At 40.1% G+C, this 16,426-nt stretch overlaps 1 protein-coding gene across 1 annotated transcript in view; it reads right to left on the bottom strand.

Annotated features, from left to right (window-relative positions):
• Positions 1 to 16,426, bottom strand: part of RARG (retinoic acid receptor gamma) — a 214,429-nt gene that overhangs the window by 130,061 nt on the left and 67,942 nt on the right. Inside the window, exon 2 of the mRNA XM_056555295.1 lies at positions 9,379 to 9,731. Coding sequence (XP_056411270.1) covers positions 9,379 to 9,571 — 193 coding nt within the window. The 5' untranslated portion in view covers positions 9,572 to 9,731. The remainder of the gene's footprint in view (positions 1 to 9,378; positions 9,732 to 16,426) is intronic.

Raw genomic sequence — 16,426 nt, 5'->3', positions numbered from 1 at the left:
ATAAATCCATAGATGCTTAAAGGGGTACTCCGCCCCTAGACATCTTTTCCCCTATCCAAAGGATAGGGGATAAGATGTCAGATCGCGGGGGTCCCGTCGCTGGGGACCCCCATGATCTCGGCTGCAGGAACCACCTATTGCGGCTTCTGGAAACGCTGCAGCTGTCACGCCCCCTCCCATAGACTTACATTGAGGGGCAGGGCGTGACGTCACACGGGGGCGGAGTCGTGACGTCACGATCTCACGTCACCGTGGTCAGGAGGCGTTAGGATGAGAGCCTCCAGCGCTGCCGGAAGCCGCAACAGATGGGTCCTGCAGCCGAGATCCCGGGGGTCCCCAGCAACGGGACCCCCGCGATCTGACATCTTATCCCCTATGCTTTCGATAGGGGATAAGATGTCTAGGGGTGGAGTACCCCTTTAAGAATTGCTTCCAAAACTTAGCTTCTTCCTGGACCAAGGTAAAGAGGCAAAGACTGACAAAGGGAAATACGCAGTAATAAAGTGCTTTTTATCATTATTTTTAGGTGCCTTCTTGTAACAAATCCCCAACAAAGAGAAACAGATATAAATGAGCAACTTATGAGGTTGGTGCCTGAAAACATCCGCATTCAGAAGCTAATGCAAACAGTCAAACGGCAGGAACATTTGGCTCCTCCCTCAGGAGTGCCCAAGAGTATGTATTCCTGATTATTATTATTATTACAAAGATAATTACACGTCCAGGTTCATAAGAATGAGCCACTGCACCCATGGGTGCGGCTCACTTGAGGGAACAATACAATATCTCTTGTGTAAAAACACTCATACATTGGCATTGCCTCCCTCTGACATGGTCTATGCCGTAATGAAGGTGCTGACACTGGCATTCTGTAGTACAAGACCAGAGGCAAGAGCTGTCACTCACATTGGTGTAATCTGGAGGGGGAGTACACAGTACACATAGATACCTTAGATATTTTCACTCATATGTGTTTGGCCTCAAGCTGCCTCCATCACACCAGACATACTTTCTGTTCTTTGGCTGTCTTCAGGCAGATCACATTACTTGTGTATCCTCATAAGAAAATGTGTCAATCGCCATCATTCATCAAGCAGTTGCACCATCACTGGCATTTTGGAAGCAGTCAGGTGCCACCAATGGTGTTCTACAAGAGATTCTCATGCGCCTCCTCTCAAACAGCAACTTTTGGGAAAATGCATTTGTAGGGGAATGCATTGCGGTTCTGGTAAACTCAGGGGTAAATACAATATTCCGTCTTATAATTATGTAGAAAACCCCAAAAATTGGTCAGCACATCCAAAAGAACCACTATATACAGTCATGGCCGTAAATGTTGGCACCCCTGACATTTTTCAAGAAAATTAAGTATTTCTCACAGAAAAGGATTGCAGTAACACATGTTTTGCTATACACATGTTTATTCCCTTTGTGTGTATTGGAATTAAACCAAAAAAGGGAGAAAAAAAAGTAAATTGGACATAATGTCACACCAAACTCCAAAAATGGTCTGGACAAAATTATTGGCACCCTTTCAAAATTGTGGAAAAATAAAATTGTTTCAAACATGTGATGCTCCTTTAAACTCACCTGGGGCAAGTATCAGGTGTGGACAATATAAAAATCACACCTGAAATCAGATAAAAAGGAGAGAAGTTCACTTAGTCTTTGCATTGTGTGTCTGTGTGTGCCACACTAAGCATGGACAACAGAAAGAGGAGAAGAGATGATGTTGATGAAAGGTGTCAACACAGGATAGTCCGGATAGTGGATAGGCAGTCCCAAAGTACCAAAGATATTCAAGCTGTCCTGCAGGTTCAGCGCAAACTATCCGTCGACCTTTAAATTAAATAAAACGCTATGGCAGGAGACCCAGGAGGACCCCACTGCTGACACAGAGACATAAAAAAGCCAGACTACATTTTGCCAAAATGAACTTGAGTAAGCCAAAATCCTTCTGGGAAAACATCTTGTGAACATATGAGATCAAGATGGAGCTTTTTGGTAAAGCACATCATTCTACTGTTTACCGAACACTACAAAGAAAAGAACACAGTACCTACAGTGAAATATGGTGAAGGTTCAATGATGCTTCGGGGTTGTTTTGCTTCCTCTGGTACTGGGTACCTTGAATGTGTACAAGGCATCATAAAATCTGAGGATTACCAATGGATTTTGGGTCGCACTTTACAGCACAGTGTCAGAAAGCTGGGTTTGTGTCCGAGATCTTGGGTCTTCCAGCAGGACAATGACCCCAAACATCCGTCAAAAATCACCCAGAAATGAATGACAACAAAGCGCTGGAGAGTTCTGAAGTGGCCAGCAATGAGTCAGATCTAAATCCCATTGAACACCTGTGGAGAGATCTTAAAATTGCTGTTGGGAAAAGGCGCCTTCCAATAAGAGAGACCTGGAGCAGTTTGCAAAGGAAGAGTGGTCCAACATTCCAGCCTAGAGGTGTAAGAAGCTTATTGATGGTTATAGGAAGCGACTGATTTCAGTTATTTTTTCCAAAGGTTGCGCAGCCAAATATTAAGTTAAGGGTGCCAATAATTTTGTCCAGCCCATTTTTGGAGTTTGGTGTGACATTATGTCCAATTTGCTTTTTTTCCTCCCTTTTTTGGTTTAGTTCCAATACACATAGGGAATAAACATGTGTATAGCAAAACGTGTTATCGCAATCCTTTTCTGTGAGAAATACTTCATTTTCTTGAAAAATTTCTGAGGTGCCAACATTTATGGCCATAACTGTATATGGGGGTGCACACTGCTATGGCTAAAATCTCAGTACAAATACAAAATTAACAGCAGCACACTACAAGTGCTTAGATATATATATATATGAGTTGATTTTTTATTCATCACAATGGCCCTGATTTACTATTGTAAACCCAAAATGTTTTGTCGGGTTGTGTGACAGATTTTGTCTCATTGCGACAGAATTCTGTCTCATTTGCGACAGAATTCTGTCTCATTGTGCCAGGATTCTGTCTGCTCCAGAAATGAAAAACCCAACCAACTCTCCATTATACTGTGAAAACCCGAAAAAGGGTCGTGGTTGTAGAGAAAAGGGGGCATGGTCACAGAAAAGGGGCGTGTTTTCGACATTTTGACAAAAACCCAACATATTTACTAAGGTTTACACAGAAAATGTGGTGTATTTCAGCTGAGGAAAACCAGACAGATCAGAGCATGTGTAAAAAAAAAAATAAAGCAAAATGTAGGGAAAAGTGCAAAATGTATGGAAAGCTGAGTAAATACTGTGGAAAAAAATTTGTAGGGAATTAAAACCCACAAAGAAACCTACAGTACACTCCATTCTTAGTAAATCAGGGCCAATATTGCTATGAAAAAATGGAGGTTAGCATACCATCTGATGAAAAAGTGCGTATCCAACCACGATAAGGTGATGGATCGGGATGGACTCTACACTATAGATGTGCCTCTCTTCGACTAGCACTAGGCCTACAAATTAATGGTCATGTAGGATCCAGTTAATATCTGTCTGCTTATATTTATGTAGTGCTTGTACTTTCTACAACAATATGGCGCATCCATATGGCACTGTGTTCAGTACTGTGTTGTAGGAATCCAATAAATGACACCCATAGAATTCTATAGACTCTCACCACACCTCTATATTGCTCCAACATAACATAGAAAGTTTTTCAAGATTCACAGCAAAATGTACTGACAGAGGTATGACAATGCTTCTAGGTGAGGGGCACAATATAAAGGTCACAATATTTGTAGGTCTTCAGTATGAGCTGAGCCTTGATAAAGCTTGTACTATAAGTTAAGTAAAAGAGCTTTCCCACTTTAGATATTCATTGCAAACCCCATAAACCTCTGATAGGTGGGGATCCAACCTCAGGAGAATATGGGTCCCCTGACACCTGTTCTCTAAGCTAAAGGATCATATGGCTGCTGCATACAGAAGACTAAGGCTACTTGCACATATGTTGGAAAAGCCACAGGAGATTTTCAAGTCAATGGGGGAAATTCACAATAAACCTGCAGCATATGCACGGCATAAATTGACACTGCTGATTTGGAAATTTTGTGTGAATTCCCGATAATTCTATCCACATAATGTGGATTTTAATTCCCCACAATTTATTTTCCACGGTATTTACTAAGGTTTCCCTACATTTTCCACTGTAGGGTTTTCCTCAGCTGAAATTCCCAATATTTTCTGTTGAAACGCCCGCTGTTCCCAACGACCACACCCCTTTTTGGGTTTTCTCTGTAAAATGGAGAGATAGTCAGTTTTTTTTAATTTTTATTCTGGCTCAAATTCTGGTGCAAATTCCGGCACAGACAGAATTTCTAGTGCAATGCGCCAGAATCTGGCACACAACCCGACAAAATATATCGGGTTTGCAATAGTAAATGAAGGCCGATGTATTTCTGAAAATCTGGTTCACTAAGCTGGTTCTGCAAAGTCATTTTTTACATGCAAATCCGCAACAGATCTATTTCTTGTGCAAGTAGCTATAAGTTTAGAGGTGGCTGAGCATGTATGCAGTGCTCTAAATTGACATCCTATATAAAAGAATAATAAAGGAAAAAGACAGCCCTTCTAGGTATATATATATATATATATATATATATATATATATATATATATTTATAGGGAATAAATGGATCATATAGAATAAATGTATATTATAGCAAATGTATCATGAAAATGATATCTAGAAAATGTATTATCTGTGGAAGATACCATATTTATCGGGGTATACCACGCACCGGCCTATAACACGCACCCTCATTTTACCAAGGATATTTGGGTAAAAAAAGTTTTTTACCCAAATATTCTTGGTAAAATGAGGGTGCGTGTGTGTGCATGTGTATACCCCGATACACTGTTTCTGACCCCGCAGAAGCCCCCAGGAAAGGCAGGGGGTCGGCCTTGCCGGGGTCGGGTCCGCGCTGCTTCAGGCCTCCGGTGTGCGTCCCCTGCCTCGTTGCTATGCACTGCACAGCGCGGCGCAATGACGAGTGACGTCATTGCATCTCACAGCGCATAGCAACGACGCAGGGGACACACACCAGAGGCCTGAAGCAGCACGGACCCGACCCCGGCAACAGGTAATTATACAACCGAGGATGGGGGAGGCAACGGGGCAGCGGCGCCAGTAATGGGTGCCGCTGCCCCTTCTCTCCCCCTGTCTGTCGGCGCCGCTGCCCCAGGGGGAGAGAATGGGCAGCGGCACCGATAGCCAGGGGGAGAGAAGGGGCAGCGGCACCGATAGCCAGGGGGAGAGAAGGGCCGGCAGCAGGGCTCTAGACCCCAGGACAGGCAGGGGCAGAGAAGCCGGCAGCGACAGCAGGTCTCTGCACCTGCAAAGCCGCTGCAGTTCATTGATTTAAAGCCCGCCATTGAACTGCAGCGGCTTATCGGCGTATAACACGCAGGTAGACTTTAGGCTAAAAATTTTAGCCTAAAAAGTGCGTGTTATACGCCGATAAATACGGTATTACATGAATAGCATTAGTATAGCCAATATGGGTAAATTATCTATATATATAAAAGGAGTAGACCTGACTCACTGACTCATCAACGCCCAGCCTAAACCCTTAGACCTAGAAAGCTGAATTTTTTCACAGGTGTTGTTTTTAAGACGTAGACGAGGAGTAAGAAAGGATTTTTCAAAATTCAACCCTTAAGGGGGTGAAAAAGGGGTTGAAAGTTTGTATGGAAGTCTGTTATTTTTGAAGCTAGAAGCATGAATTAGAGATAAAGAAACACAATTAGAGATAAAGAAACACGTGTTTTAACGTTTTCTAAAATTCCACCCCTGAAGGGGTGAAACGGGGGTTCAAAGTTTGTATGAATTAACCCCTTGCCGCAGAACGCCGGGTATACCCAGCGCTGCGGCATGGGAGGGTTATGAAGCGAGCCCAGGAGCTGAGCTAGCATCATACCCGCACGGACGCAGGACCCGTGAATAATGCCGGACATCGCCGTTCCGGCAGATGTCCGGCATTAACTCTTTAGACGCAGCGATAAAAGTTGAAATAATTCTGGTTGTTTGGATGCCGTAGACTTTACCCAGAGCGGCCTCATTACTATAGGATCGTAAAAAGTAGATGTATGTTACCCCAAATTTAATGCTAGCGAAGCCGCGGGCAAAAGCAAGTAACTGATAACGGTGCAGGGCCCTTGCAATGGGTATAGCATGCATTCAAATAAGATTTAAAAAAAATTATATAAAATGATTTTCTCCTTATCAAAGTGAGACAAATCAATATAAATGAAATATATAGATATAGCATTTCTTGTACCACCTTCTATTACAATATTGCACAAAAATAAATAAATCCTGTACAAAAGAGAATTATAGGATTTACCATATGCCCCAAAAAATGCCAGGAAAAAACACGAACATAGTGATTTAGGTGCATTACATCAAAATTGAGGATATTATTCCTCAGAACTTGTATACAATATATAAACCAAGTGAATTTGAATGGACCATTCACCAAGGACATAACTTTTTTATTTCCTTGCATTTTTTCAGGAATATGGTATATGCTATAATTCTTTTGTAGGATTTTTGTACATGATTCATTTATTTTTGTGCAATATTGTAATTGAAGGTGGTACAAGAAATTTTATATCTATTAATTTAAATCTATATATATTATTTATATTGATTTGTCTTACTTTGGTAAGGAGAAAATCATTTTAGATTACATATTTTATCTTATTTGAAAGTGAATGCATGCTATACCCATTGCAAGGGCCCTGCATGGGATTTTACAGGCATGAGTACTTAAAGGGTACCTCTCATCAAAAAAACTTTTGATATATTATAGATTAATGTATGCAGAATAACTTTACAATTGCATGTTATTAAAAAATATGCTTCTTTCTATTTAATTTTCCACTATGAAGAAATGACCACTAGGGGTCTCCCTACCAGTCCTGGCAGCAAGCATTTCAGACTCATGCTGGAGTCCTAAACACTACGAGCTGCCAGTCTGCTTTGTTCACAAAGGAGAACACTCAGAGCTGCCAGACTGCTTTGTTCACAGCCTGTTTGGCTGTGAACAAAGCAGGCTGGCAGCTCTGAGTGCTTAGGACTCCAGCATGAGTCAGAAATGCTTGCTGACAGGACTGATCGGGAAAAATACAATAGAAAGAAGCATATTTTTCATTAACATGCTATTGGAAAGTTATTCAACATTCATTAATCTAAAATATATCAAAAGTTTATTTGATGAGAGGTACCCTTTAATAAATCGGTTATAATTTACCCATATTGGCTATACTAATGTTATTCATGTAATATCTTCAACAGATAATACCTTTTCTAGATATAATTTTCATGATACAATTGATATCAAATAAATGTATTCTATACAATCTTTTGATACCCTATGGCCAGCATTTATCATTGTATTTACCATTTTTTTGTCTACATTTGGCGCTATTTTGGCGCAAGTGTCTTATTTGCTCACTTTTGGTTTATACATTTCTGCTGATTTTGAGTAGTAATCCACTGATTTTAGCAATACACGTGATACACGGGCTTTATGAACTGCGCCTTTTCGCAAAAAAAGGCACAAAACCAACGGAAAGTCTCTAAACTACACCAGCTCTGACTTAGCTTAGCTTTTTGGTGTGACAGAAAATGTGACCAGCACAAAATGTATCAAATGCTCTGCGACCATTTAAAAGGGTACTCTAGATGTCTAAGCGCTGGAGTACCCCTTTAATAAATGTGGTTCTCCTACACATTACCAGTAGAGATGAGCGAACTTACAGTAAATTCGATTCGTCATGAACTTCTCGGCTCGGTAGTTGATGACTTTTCCTGCATAAATTAGTTCAGCTTTCAGGTGCTCCCGTGGGCTGGAAAAGGTGGATACAGTCCTAGGAGAATCTTTCCTAGGACTGTATCCACCTTTTCCAGCCCACCGGAGCACCTGAAAGCTGAACTAATTTATGAAGGATAAGCCATCAACTGCCGAGCCGAGAAGTTCGTGACGAATTGAATTTACTGTAAGTTCGCTCATCTCTAATTACCAGCACACAAAAAAAGGTGTAGAAAAAAATGCTTCACTTACACCTACAATGATGAATGTCACCCCTATATACATATATATACACCTCCACTCATTTTCTCTCATACAGATAGTATAAATATATCTAGAAGGGCTGTCTTTTTACTTTATTCTTCTTTGATTTTTAGGAACCTAGGGGGGATTTATTAAAACATGTCCAGAGGAAAAGTTGCTGAGTTGCCCATAGCAACCAATCAGATTGTTTCTTTCATTTTTGAAAAGGCCTCTGAAAAATGAAAGAAGCGATCTGATTGGAACCCTCTTCTATATGGAGATTAATATGTAAAGTCAAATTCAGGAGCAGACTGCATGGCTAGCCCCTCTTTACCACTACAGTGGTCCCTCAAGTTACAATATTAATTGGTTCCAGGACGACCATTGTATGTTGGAACCATTGTATGTTGAGACCAGAACTCTATGGAAACTTGGTAATTGGTTCTGAAGGCACCAAAATGTCATCCGAAAATAGGAAAAAGCAAGAATTAAAGAAAAATAAGTAGATAACTAATATAGATAAAGCAAGTCCTTATATATAAAAGTAGGAAATATCTGCTGAGAGCTGTAAATCACTGTCTATGTCAGTGTTTCCCAAGCAGGGAGCCTCCAGCTGTTGCAAAACTACAACTCCCAGCATGCCCGGACAGCCAAAGGCTGTCCGGGCATGCTGGGAGTTGTAGTTTTGCAACAGCTGGGGGCACCCTGCTTGGGAAACACTGGTCTATGTAGAGGACAGGAGCTTCTTCTGGGTCCTGTACAGTACACACAATGTCCTAAAAAAGTAACATGGAGTCGCCCTCACCTGGTGTCCAAAGTAGCAGCTAACCCTGGTACAGGTAAAGAGTACAGAACATGTAATACCTCCCTGTACTGTAGGGGGCTCTACCAGACACCAGTCAGTGCATACGCTTCAGTAATACAGGGGTTTTACCAGTGAATGCCCATTCTGATTGGCACGTTTCACAGATCTGGACTGTCCGTAGCATTGTATGTTAAGTCTGGTTTCAACTTACGATGGTCCAGAAAAGACCATTGTATGTTGAAACTATTGTATGTTGAGGCCATTGTAAGTTGAGGGATCACTGTATAGGCAATAAAGTACAGGGGGGGATTGTCATTTAAAACTCTTAGTGAAAAGCTTCATATTTTGTTTCTATAATGATGTCCCATATTCACCTCAATGCCCTCCTCTCATATATCTCATAAACTCTTATAGGTCTTGTAGTGTTGTAAATGTACTTTTCAAGTTAAAAAGGATCCAACACTTTATAATATTCATAATAGATCACATAACTGCATACTCACACAGAGAAGCCATTTCTTTGGGCAGGTCAGTAGGGAAATTTCGGAAGAAGTTCCCATTGGCTAACATTTCAAAAGGTGGAGAGCTCCGCATCCCTTGACTAAAGGGAAACTGGTAAACAGAAGGAGGGAAGCCATTGACATGACCAAGTGGAGCACCAGATCCGCACAGCCGCTCTTTGCTACTGTTTGCCATGATTTTATTATGTCTCAGTAGCTTCACAAGGAATATCTTCCAGTAGATCCTCTGTAAACAAGCAGGTCTTCTCTAGTTGTTCTGCAATAAATCCACCCCGGCCATACTTGTGTAGTGATTTAGGATCCAAACCTCGCACTGTAGACTTTCACATTTCTTCCTGAAAAATAATTTCAATAAATCAGTGTTATTCCTTATCCACGTCTTTAAGGCTTCTGTTCTGTGGCGACTATAGCCATGCTGAAGTCAAATACAACTGTGGAATGTGCAATTGTTTTATACCTACTTATTATGTCATAAACCATAATAAGCTACTGAGATGTCATTCACCCAAATCAATCAACACAAAGTGCATTAAATAATATGCAATAAGACATGATATTTTCGCACACCTACTAGACTTGTCATGTAAGTATTCAGGCAAATATGTAATATTCACATTATATACATCTGGTTTTCTCTGCCGTCCCACACTGTCCGGCACCACAAGCACTTTCTAAAGCTCCCATATGTGAGATAACCGTGTAATGAGAACGATCACCATTGGAGCTTGGTTGAGGAATTGGTGGATACTGGTCATATCAGCTACTGAGCCCCATAGCTGGATGTGTTCTTGCTACTCTGCTAGCTACAGCATTTTAAGGGAATCCGAAAATGACCTATTGCCATTGTGTTCTTTGTGAGGCTACCTATATTTTAGAGATCAATTTCAGTATTCTCCTCTTTGTCATCATGGACAGAATGACAATGAAAGGTAACACATATAGATAATTCATGATCCACCTTTCACAATATAAAAGAGGAAATAAAAAGTGGGGGAGGACAGCGCCTCGTGTAATCCTGTGGGTACAGCAAATTTTTAGTGAGCGTCTAAAATATGGACTCTCACGCAATGAGCATATCACCCCTAGGTATGGGGTATTCGTAGGACTGCAGGCCGTAGGAGCTTGACCGGGAGCCAACGGATCCAGTAATAAATGTATAAAAGAAAGAAAACTCAAAAAAGGCAATATCCCATAATAAAGTAGGAGTGACTAGTGTAATAAACACAACCGTACTTTATTCAAAAGACAGTCAGCAGATAACATCCATTGGCAAGACGCATTTCGGGTAGTAACCTACCCTTTTTAAATTGCAGATGTAAATTGAAAAAGGGTAGGTTATTACCCGAAACGCGTCTTGCCAATAAATGTTATCTGCTGACTGTCTTTTGAATAAAGTACGGTTGTGTTTATTACACTAGTCACTCCTACTTTATTATGGGATAGTGCCTTTTTGGAGCTTATTTTTTTTTATACCTTTCACAATAGGTCATGACCAAAACTTCCCTTCCTCTACTGACTGTGACCTCTCCTCAGATCCCTTACTCCCGTCGCCCTGGGTATCATAATGCTGCTGTCCCGCTGAGCAGTGCTTCTTGATTTTGGGGTTGGCGTGTTGTATTGCTTACTTAGTGGCTGAAGTGGGATACTGCAGAGAGGGTGTAATGTTAGGCTATGTCCAAACGCCAGAATTTACGCATGGATTTCCACATGGAAATTCTGTATGTGTTTATAGCCTTATTAACTTCAATGGGATTCCGCAGTCCCATTTACATTGCAGAATTTACACTGCAGGAGCCCAATGAAGTCAACGGGACTTGATATCATGTGAATTTTAAGCGGAATTCACACAAAGTCACATGGATTCCATGAGAAATTTCACTTTTGTAATGAAAAACAGGACTTTTTTCAGCAAACTGTGGATTCATGTGGAATTCATGCAGAAATTTTGCATAGATTTTGCGAAAAGTCCACAGATGTCCGTGTAGATGCGGAATTCCAGCATAATAAATCCAGATGCGGAATCCCGCATCTATGCAGAATTTCTGATGTTGGAACGTAGGCTTTTAGGTTTATTGTTTACAACAGTGTTCTTGTTAGGTTCCAGTACATATAAACATCTAGTTATCACCAACAGTGTATTATATCCACTACACTTATGTGCACATAAGTATGAATTGACACTGTTAAAAGCATTGTTCCAATCATGTTCAAAGAAAGTAAGGGCTACTATGGTCCTTAAATGTGACTTTGAAGGGGAACCATCAATGACTACTTTACAATGTAGTAAATATTAGTCAGGTAAAATGGTTATTACATTAAATGGGGTTTTCCATAATCAGAATTCATCACCTATCCACAGAAAAGATGACAAGTGTCTGAGTGGAGGGGGTCCAACTGCATGATCCCCATTAATCATGATGATACCATGGCCCCCAGCATGATCCTGGAGTGCTATGTGTCATACTACTACCCCCATTCATCCATACAGTGCTACGTGTGTCATACTCCTACTACCCCCATTATACTATACTAGTGCTAAATGTGTCATACTTCTACTACCACCCCTAGTATACTATACTAGTGCTATATGTGTCAGAAGTACTACTACTACCCCCCCCCCCCCCCCCCCCAATTATACTATACCATTGCTATATATATATTATACTAGTGCCTTATCTGTCGGGACATAACTATAGGAGGTGCAGACGTAGCAGTCGCACCCGGCCTAAGGGGGCACAAAGGCACCTCTGCCCCATTAGAAAATACCAGTATTAAAAAGGGCACGCAGTAGACATGGGGCCCTGTTACAGATTTTGCATTGGGGCCTTGAAGCTACAGTTCTATGTGCTATATGTCAGCAGGAAGCCATCCTTGTGGATTTGTGACACTAAGGGAGTCGTGAACCGAAAAAGTTTGGGAACCACTGATCTATTGGAATGCTGAAGAGAGAAGAGCCCTCCGCTATCTTCGGCAATCCTATATACTTTGAATGGAGGAAAAGTGCCTGTGCTTAACTGCAGCTCAACTCACCTGGGGAACACAGTACCCTCATGTTTGTGATCTGTAGGTGGTCTAGTGATCAGACCCCCACCAATCAGACATCTGTCCTGTGGATAGGTAATATGTTTGGAATATGGGAAAAACCAAGTTGTTTAAAACTAGTAGACAGACTTTAGCTGATACTTTGTATCTGAAGGCAAGTACATAAAGTTCCAACGTGTGCAGCCATCTGTAATTGTTTCTCATTAACCAAATGTACACTACTCTAATCTATGGCACATGTTGCTGTTTGTGACAACCAGCCTGATTCCAGCTGAGCTTTAATAAAGTATCCCTGTTATTTAAAGAGTTCATCTAGAGAGCAAATAACATATGAGAATTGTATTTTTGAGAGAAAAAAAAATTGTAACATCAATGTCCAAAAGTTATTTCTCCTTAAACACTAAACCCTATGTGCACATGCAAATTTTGTACATGGTATGTTGTTTAATAGAGGGAAGGTTTTTCTTATTTACTGCAAATGTTTATTTAAAACAATATGTATTAAAGGGGAACTCCGGTGGAAAACTTTTTTTCTTTAGATCAACTGGTGCCAGAAAGTTAAACAGATTTGTAAATGACTTCTATTAAAAAATCTTAATCCTTCCAGTACTTATTAGCTGTTGAATACTACAGAGGAAATTCTTTTCTTTTTGGAACACAGTGCTCTCTGCTGACATCCTGACTACAGTGCTCTCTGCTGACATCATGACCACAGTGCTCTCTGCTGACATCTCTGTCCATTTTAGGAACTGTCCAGAGCAGCATATGTTTGCTATGGGGATTTTCTCCTACTCTGGACAGTTCTGTGGTCATGATTCAGCAGAGAGCTCGGTGTTCCAAAGAGAAAATAATTCTTCAGTAGTATTCAGCAGCTAATAAGTACTGGAAGGATTAAGATTTTTTAATAGAAGTAATTTACAAATCTGTTTAACTTTCTGGCACCAGTTGATTTAAAAAAATAAATAAATAAATAAAAGGTTTTCCCCTGGAGTACCCTTTAAATGCATTATTTGAGTCTAGGTGAAAAAACTGTTCTACAAATTGTAAAAAAAAATGCTGCAACTTGTCCTCATTTGCATAAGGAAAAGCAGTTCTGCAGGACACACTGCTGCTCTAACAACAAAGAAATAGTGGAAAGAAAAAGATCATGTATGATCACATTTGCTTTTGTAATATACAGGTAGAACGTAGAAAGAACTTAACACTTAATTTTAACCTGACAATACCTGTTTTATCTCAGTTTAGGTAGTACTCAGATTTGCATGGGTAGGCAGAACAGTTTTCCAACTTGCTGCGGCTTGTTAAAAGGAATCTGTCAGTTGTATTTAATGCTAAAAGCTTCGAACCCCATTGGATAGCTGAGAGTCTGAAATTACTCTTTACTATACTTTTCCTAGGGCTGATATGGTTGCCAAAATTTCATTTTTATTTGTCAAGTATCAAGGAGGCAGACCAAGCTGGTCAAGTGCCATGGCCTAGCATGCCTCCTCACTTGGACTTATCTCCCAGCCCCTCTTTGATTAATTTAAAGGGGTACTTTTAACTTTGCCAGAAAGTTAAACAGATTTGTAAATTACTTCTCTTAAAAAATCTGCTATAAACTACAGAGAAAGTTCTTTTCTTTTTGGATTTCTTTTTTTTTTCTGTCCAAGTTGCTCTCTGCAAACCTCTCCTGCTCTGGACAGTTCCTGATACAGACAGAGGTGTCAGCAGAGAGCACTGTGGACAGAAAGAAAAAGACATAAAAAACAAGAACTTTCTCTGTGTTATACAGCCACGAATAAGTACTGGAAGGATAGAGATTTTTTAATAGAAGTCATTTACGAATCTGTTTAACTTTCTGGCACCAATTAATAATAAAAAAATGTTTTCTACCGGATTAACCCTTTAAAGAACCCTGTATGTCAAACCTAGAGGGGATAGTAGATGAGAGCAAGTTAGGAGGAGTGGCAAGCTTTTGCACTTGGGCAGCTTGGCCACCACCTTGACACCTGGCTAAGAAATAAAAAAGCAATATTATAAGTTTGGCAACAATCAACAGCTCCAGGAAAGGTAAAGTTTGATAGCTATTGGGGTAAAAAACATTGTCTGCAGCTCTTAGAAGCAAATACAGCTGACAGGTTCCCTTTAACCCCTTAAGGACATGGTGTTTTAGTTGCGTTTTAGTTTTTTCCTCCTTGCCTTTTAAGAGCAATAACTTTTTTTTTTTATCCACAGACCATATGAGGGCTTGTTTTTTGCATGACCAATTGAACATTCTCAATGACACCTTTCATTTTACCATACAATGTGCCGAAAAAGAAAAATACATTTATTTGTGTCAGAAATAATAAAAAAGAAAACCACAATTTTACACAATTTCGTTTCAATGCAATGCATTTTACGATAAAACTGTCATGTTTTCTTTGTTCTGTGGGTCAATACAATTAAAATGCATTGGCATATTACTGATCAGTGTTATCTGTGATCCATTTGTATCATCTGCCAGAGAGCAGACCATACAGGTGGAGCCTGGAAGAGCAGTTTGGAGGAGGTAAGGAGACCTCCGGTCATCATATTGACTAATTGGACCCCCAAAATCGTGCTCCGGGTTGTTTGAGGATTCCCCTTAAGCCCCACAGTTACTTTAGATGTCGTGATCAGTATCATCTAAAAGGTTAATGGCGGACATCAGCATGATCTCTGAAGTCCGCCATTAACCATGAGGTCTCGGCTGCTGAGAACAGCAGTCGACTTTTTCTGACTACCGTGTTGGGTAGTGCACATGTACATCACTGTGCGCTAAGTACCTGGGTGCAGCGATGTACATGTACGCCTTATGTAGTCTAGGGGTTAATGGAAAATGAATTTCCAGGTTGAGGTCTTTATAGGAGAAATCCCACAAACAGGTTGCATTGAAGTTGCATTGCAGTTTCCAAAGCTTAGTGAAATTCTTCCATTACTTATTATTGGAAACTGACACGATGCAGTTACAAACCACAATGCAACTGCAACACAACCTGTTTTCACCCTAAGACATTCTGAATTTATAAATGGAAGTCCCCTATTCAAGACTTTTATTACTTAGTAAGAGCAGAGAACATAAATGGTATTTGCAGTTTTTTTCTACATTTTATAATTGTGTATATTATATGTTTTCTTTATTTTCAACGTTATTTTCCATAATTTTTTTATAATTTTGGCAATGTTTTCTTATTTCCATCTGGAGGCTATAACCACTAATTATTTACAGGCTATTTACACCTTCACAACTACATATTTATTGCTCCATCTACAAAAGGAAAAAGAAAGCAGCTTTTCTAAAAGTTAGTGGGGTATTCTCATATTTTGGAGGTGATAGCATATCATTAGGGTATGCTATTACTTTATGACTGAGATCTATGGGATCCCACACTGATCCTGAGAAAGAAGGGGTTTTAAAGGGGTACTCCAATGAAAACCTTTTTTCTTTTAAATCAACTGGTGGCAGAAAGTTAAACATATTTGTAAATTACTTCTATTAAAAAATCGTAATCCTTCCAGTACTTATTAGCTGCTGAATGCTACAGAGGAAATTCCTTTCTTTTTGGAACACTGATGACATCACGAGCACAGTGCTCTCTGCTGACATCTCTGTCCATTTTAACAACCATGCATAGCAGATGTATGCTAAGGGCAGCAGGGTGGCTCAGAGGTTAGTACTGCTGCCTTGCAGTGCTGGGGACTTGGGTTCAAATCCCACTAAGGACAACAATAAATAAAGCATTATTATTATTATAATAACGTCAGCAGAGAGAACTGTGCTCGTGATGTCATCAGAGAGCATTCCAAAAAGAAAAGAATTTCCTCTGTAGTATTCAGTAGCTAATAAGTACAGGAAGGATTAAGCTTTTTTAATAGAAGTAATTTACAAATATGTTTAACTTTCTGCCACCAGTTGATTTAAAAGAAAAAAGGTTTTCACCGGAGTACCCCTTTAAGCCTGATTGACTTCTATAGCATCGTTTCC

The sequence above is a fragment of the Hyla sarda genome, chromosome 2 (assembly GCF_029499605.1).
Source record: "Hyla sarda isolate aHylSar1 chromosome 2, aHylSar1.hap1, whole genome shotgun sequence".
NCBI classification, from domain to species: Eukaryota; Metazoa; Chordata; class Amphibia; order Anura; family Hylidae; genus Hyla; species Hyla sarda.
Note: the sequence above shows the minus strand (reverse complement) of the source record. Positions and strands in the feature narration are given on the sequence as shown.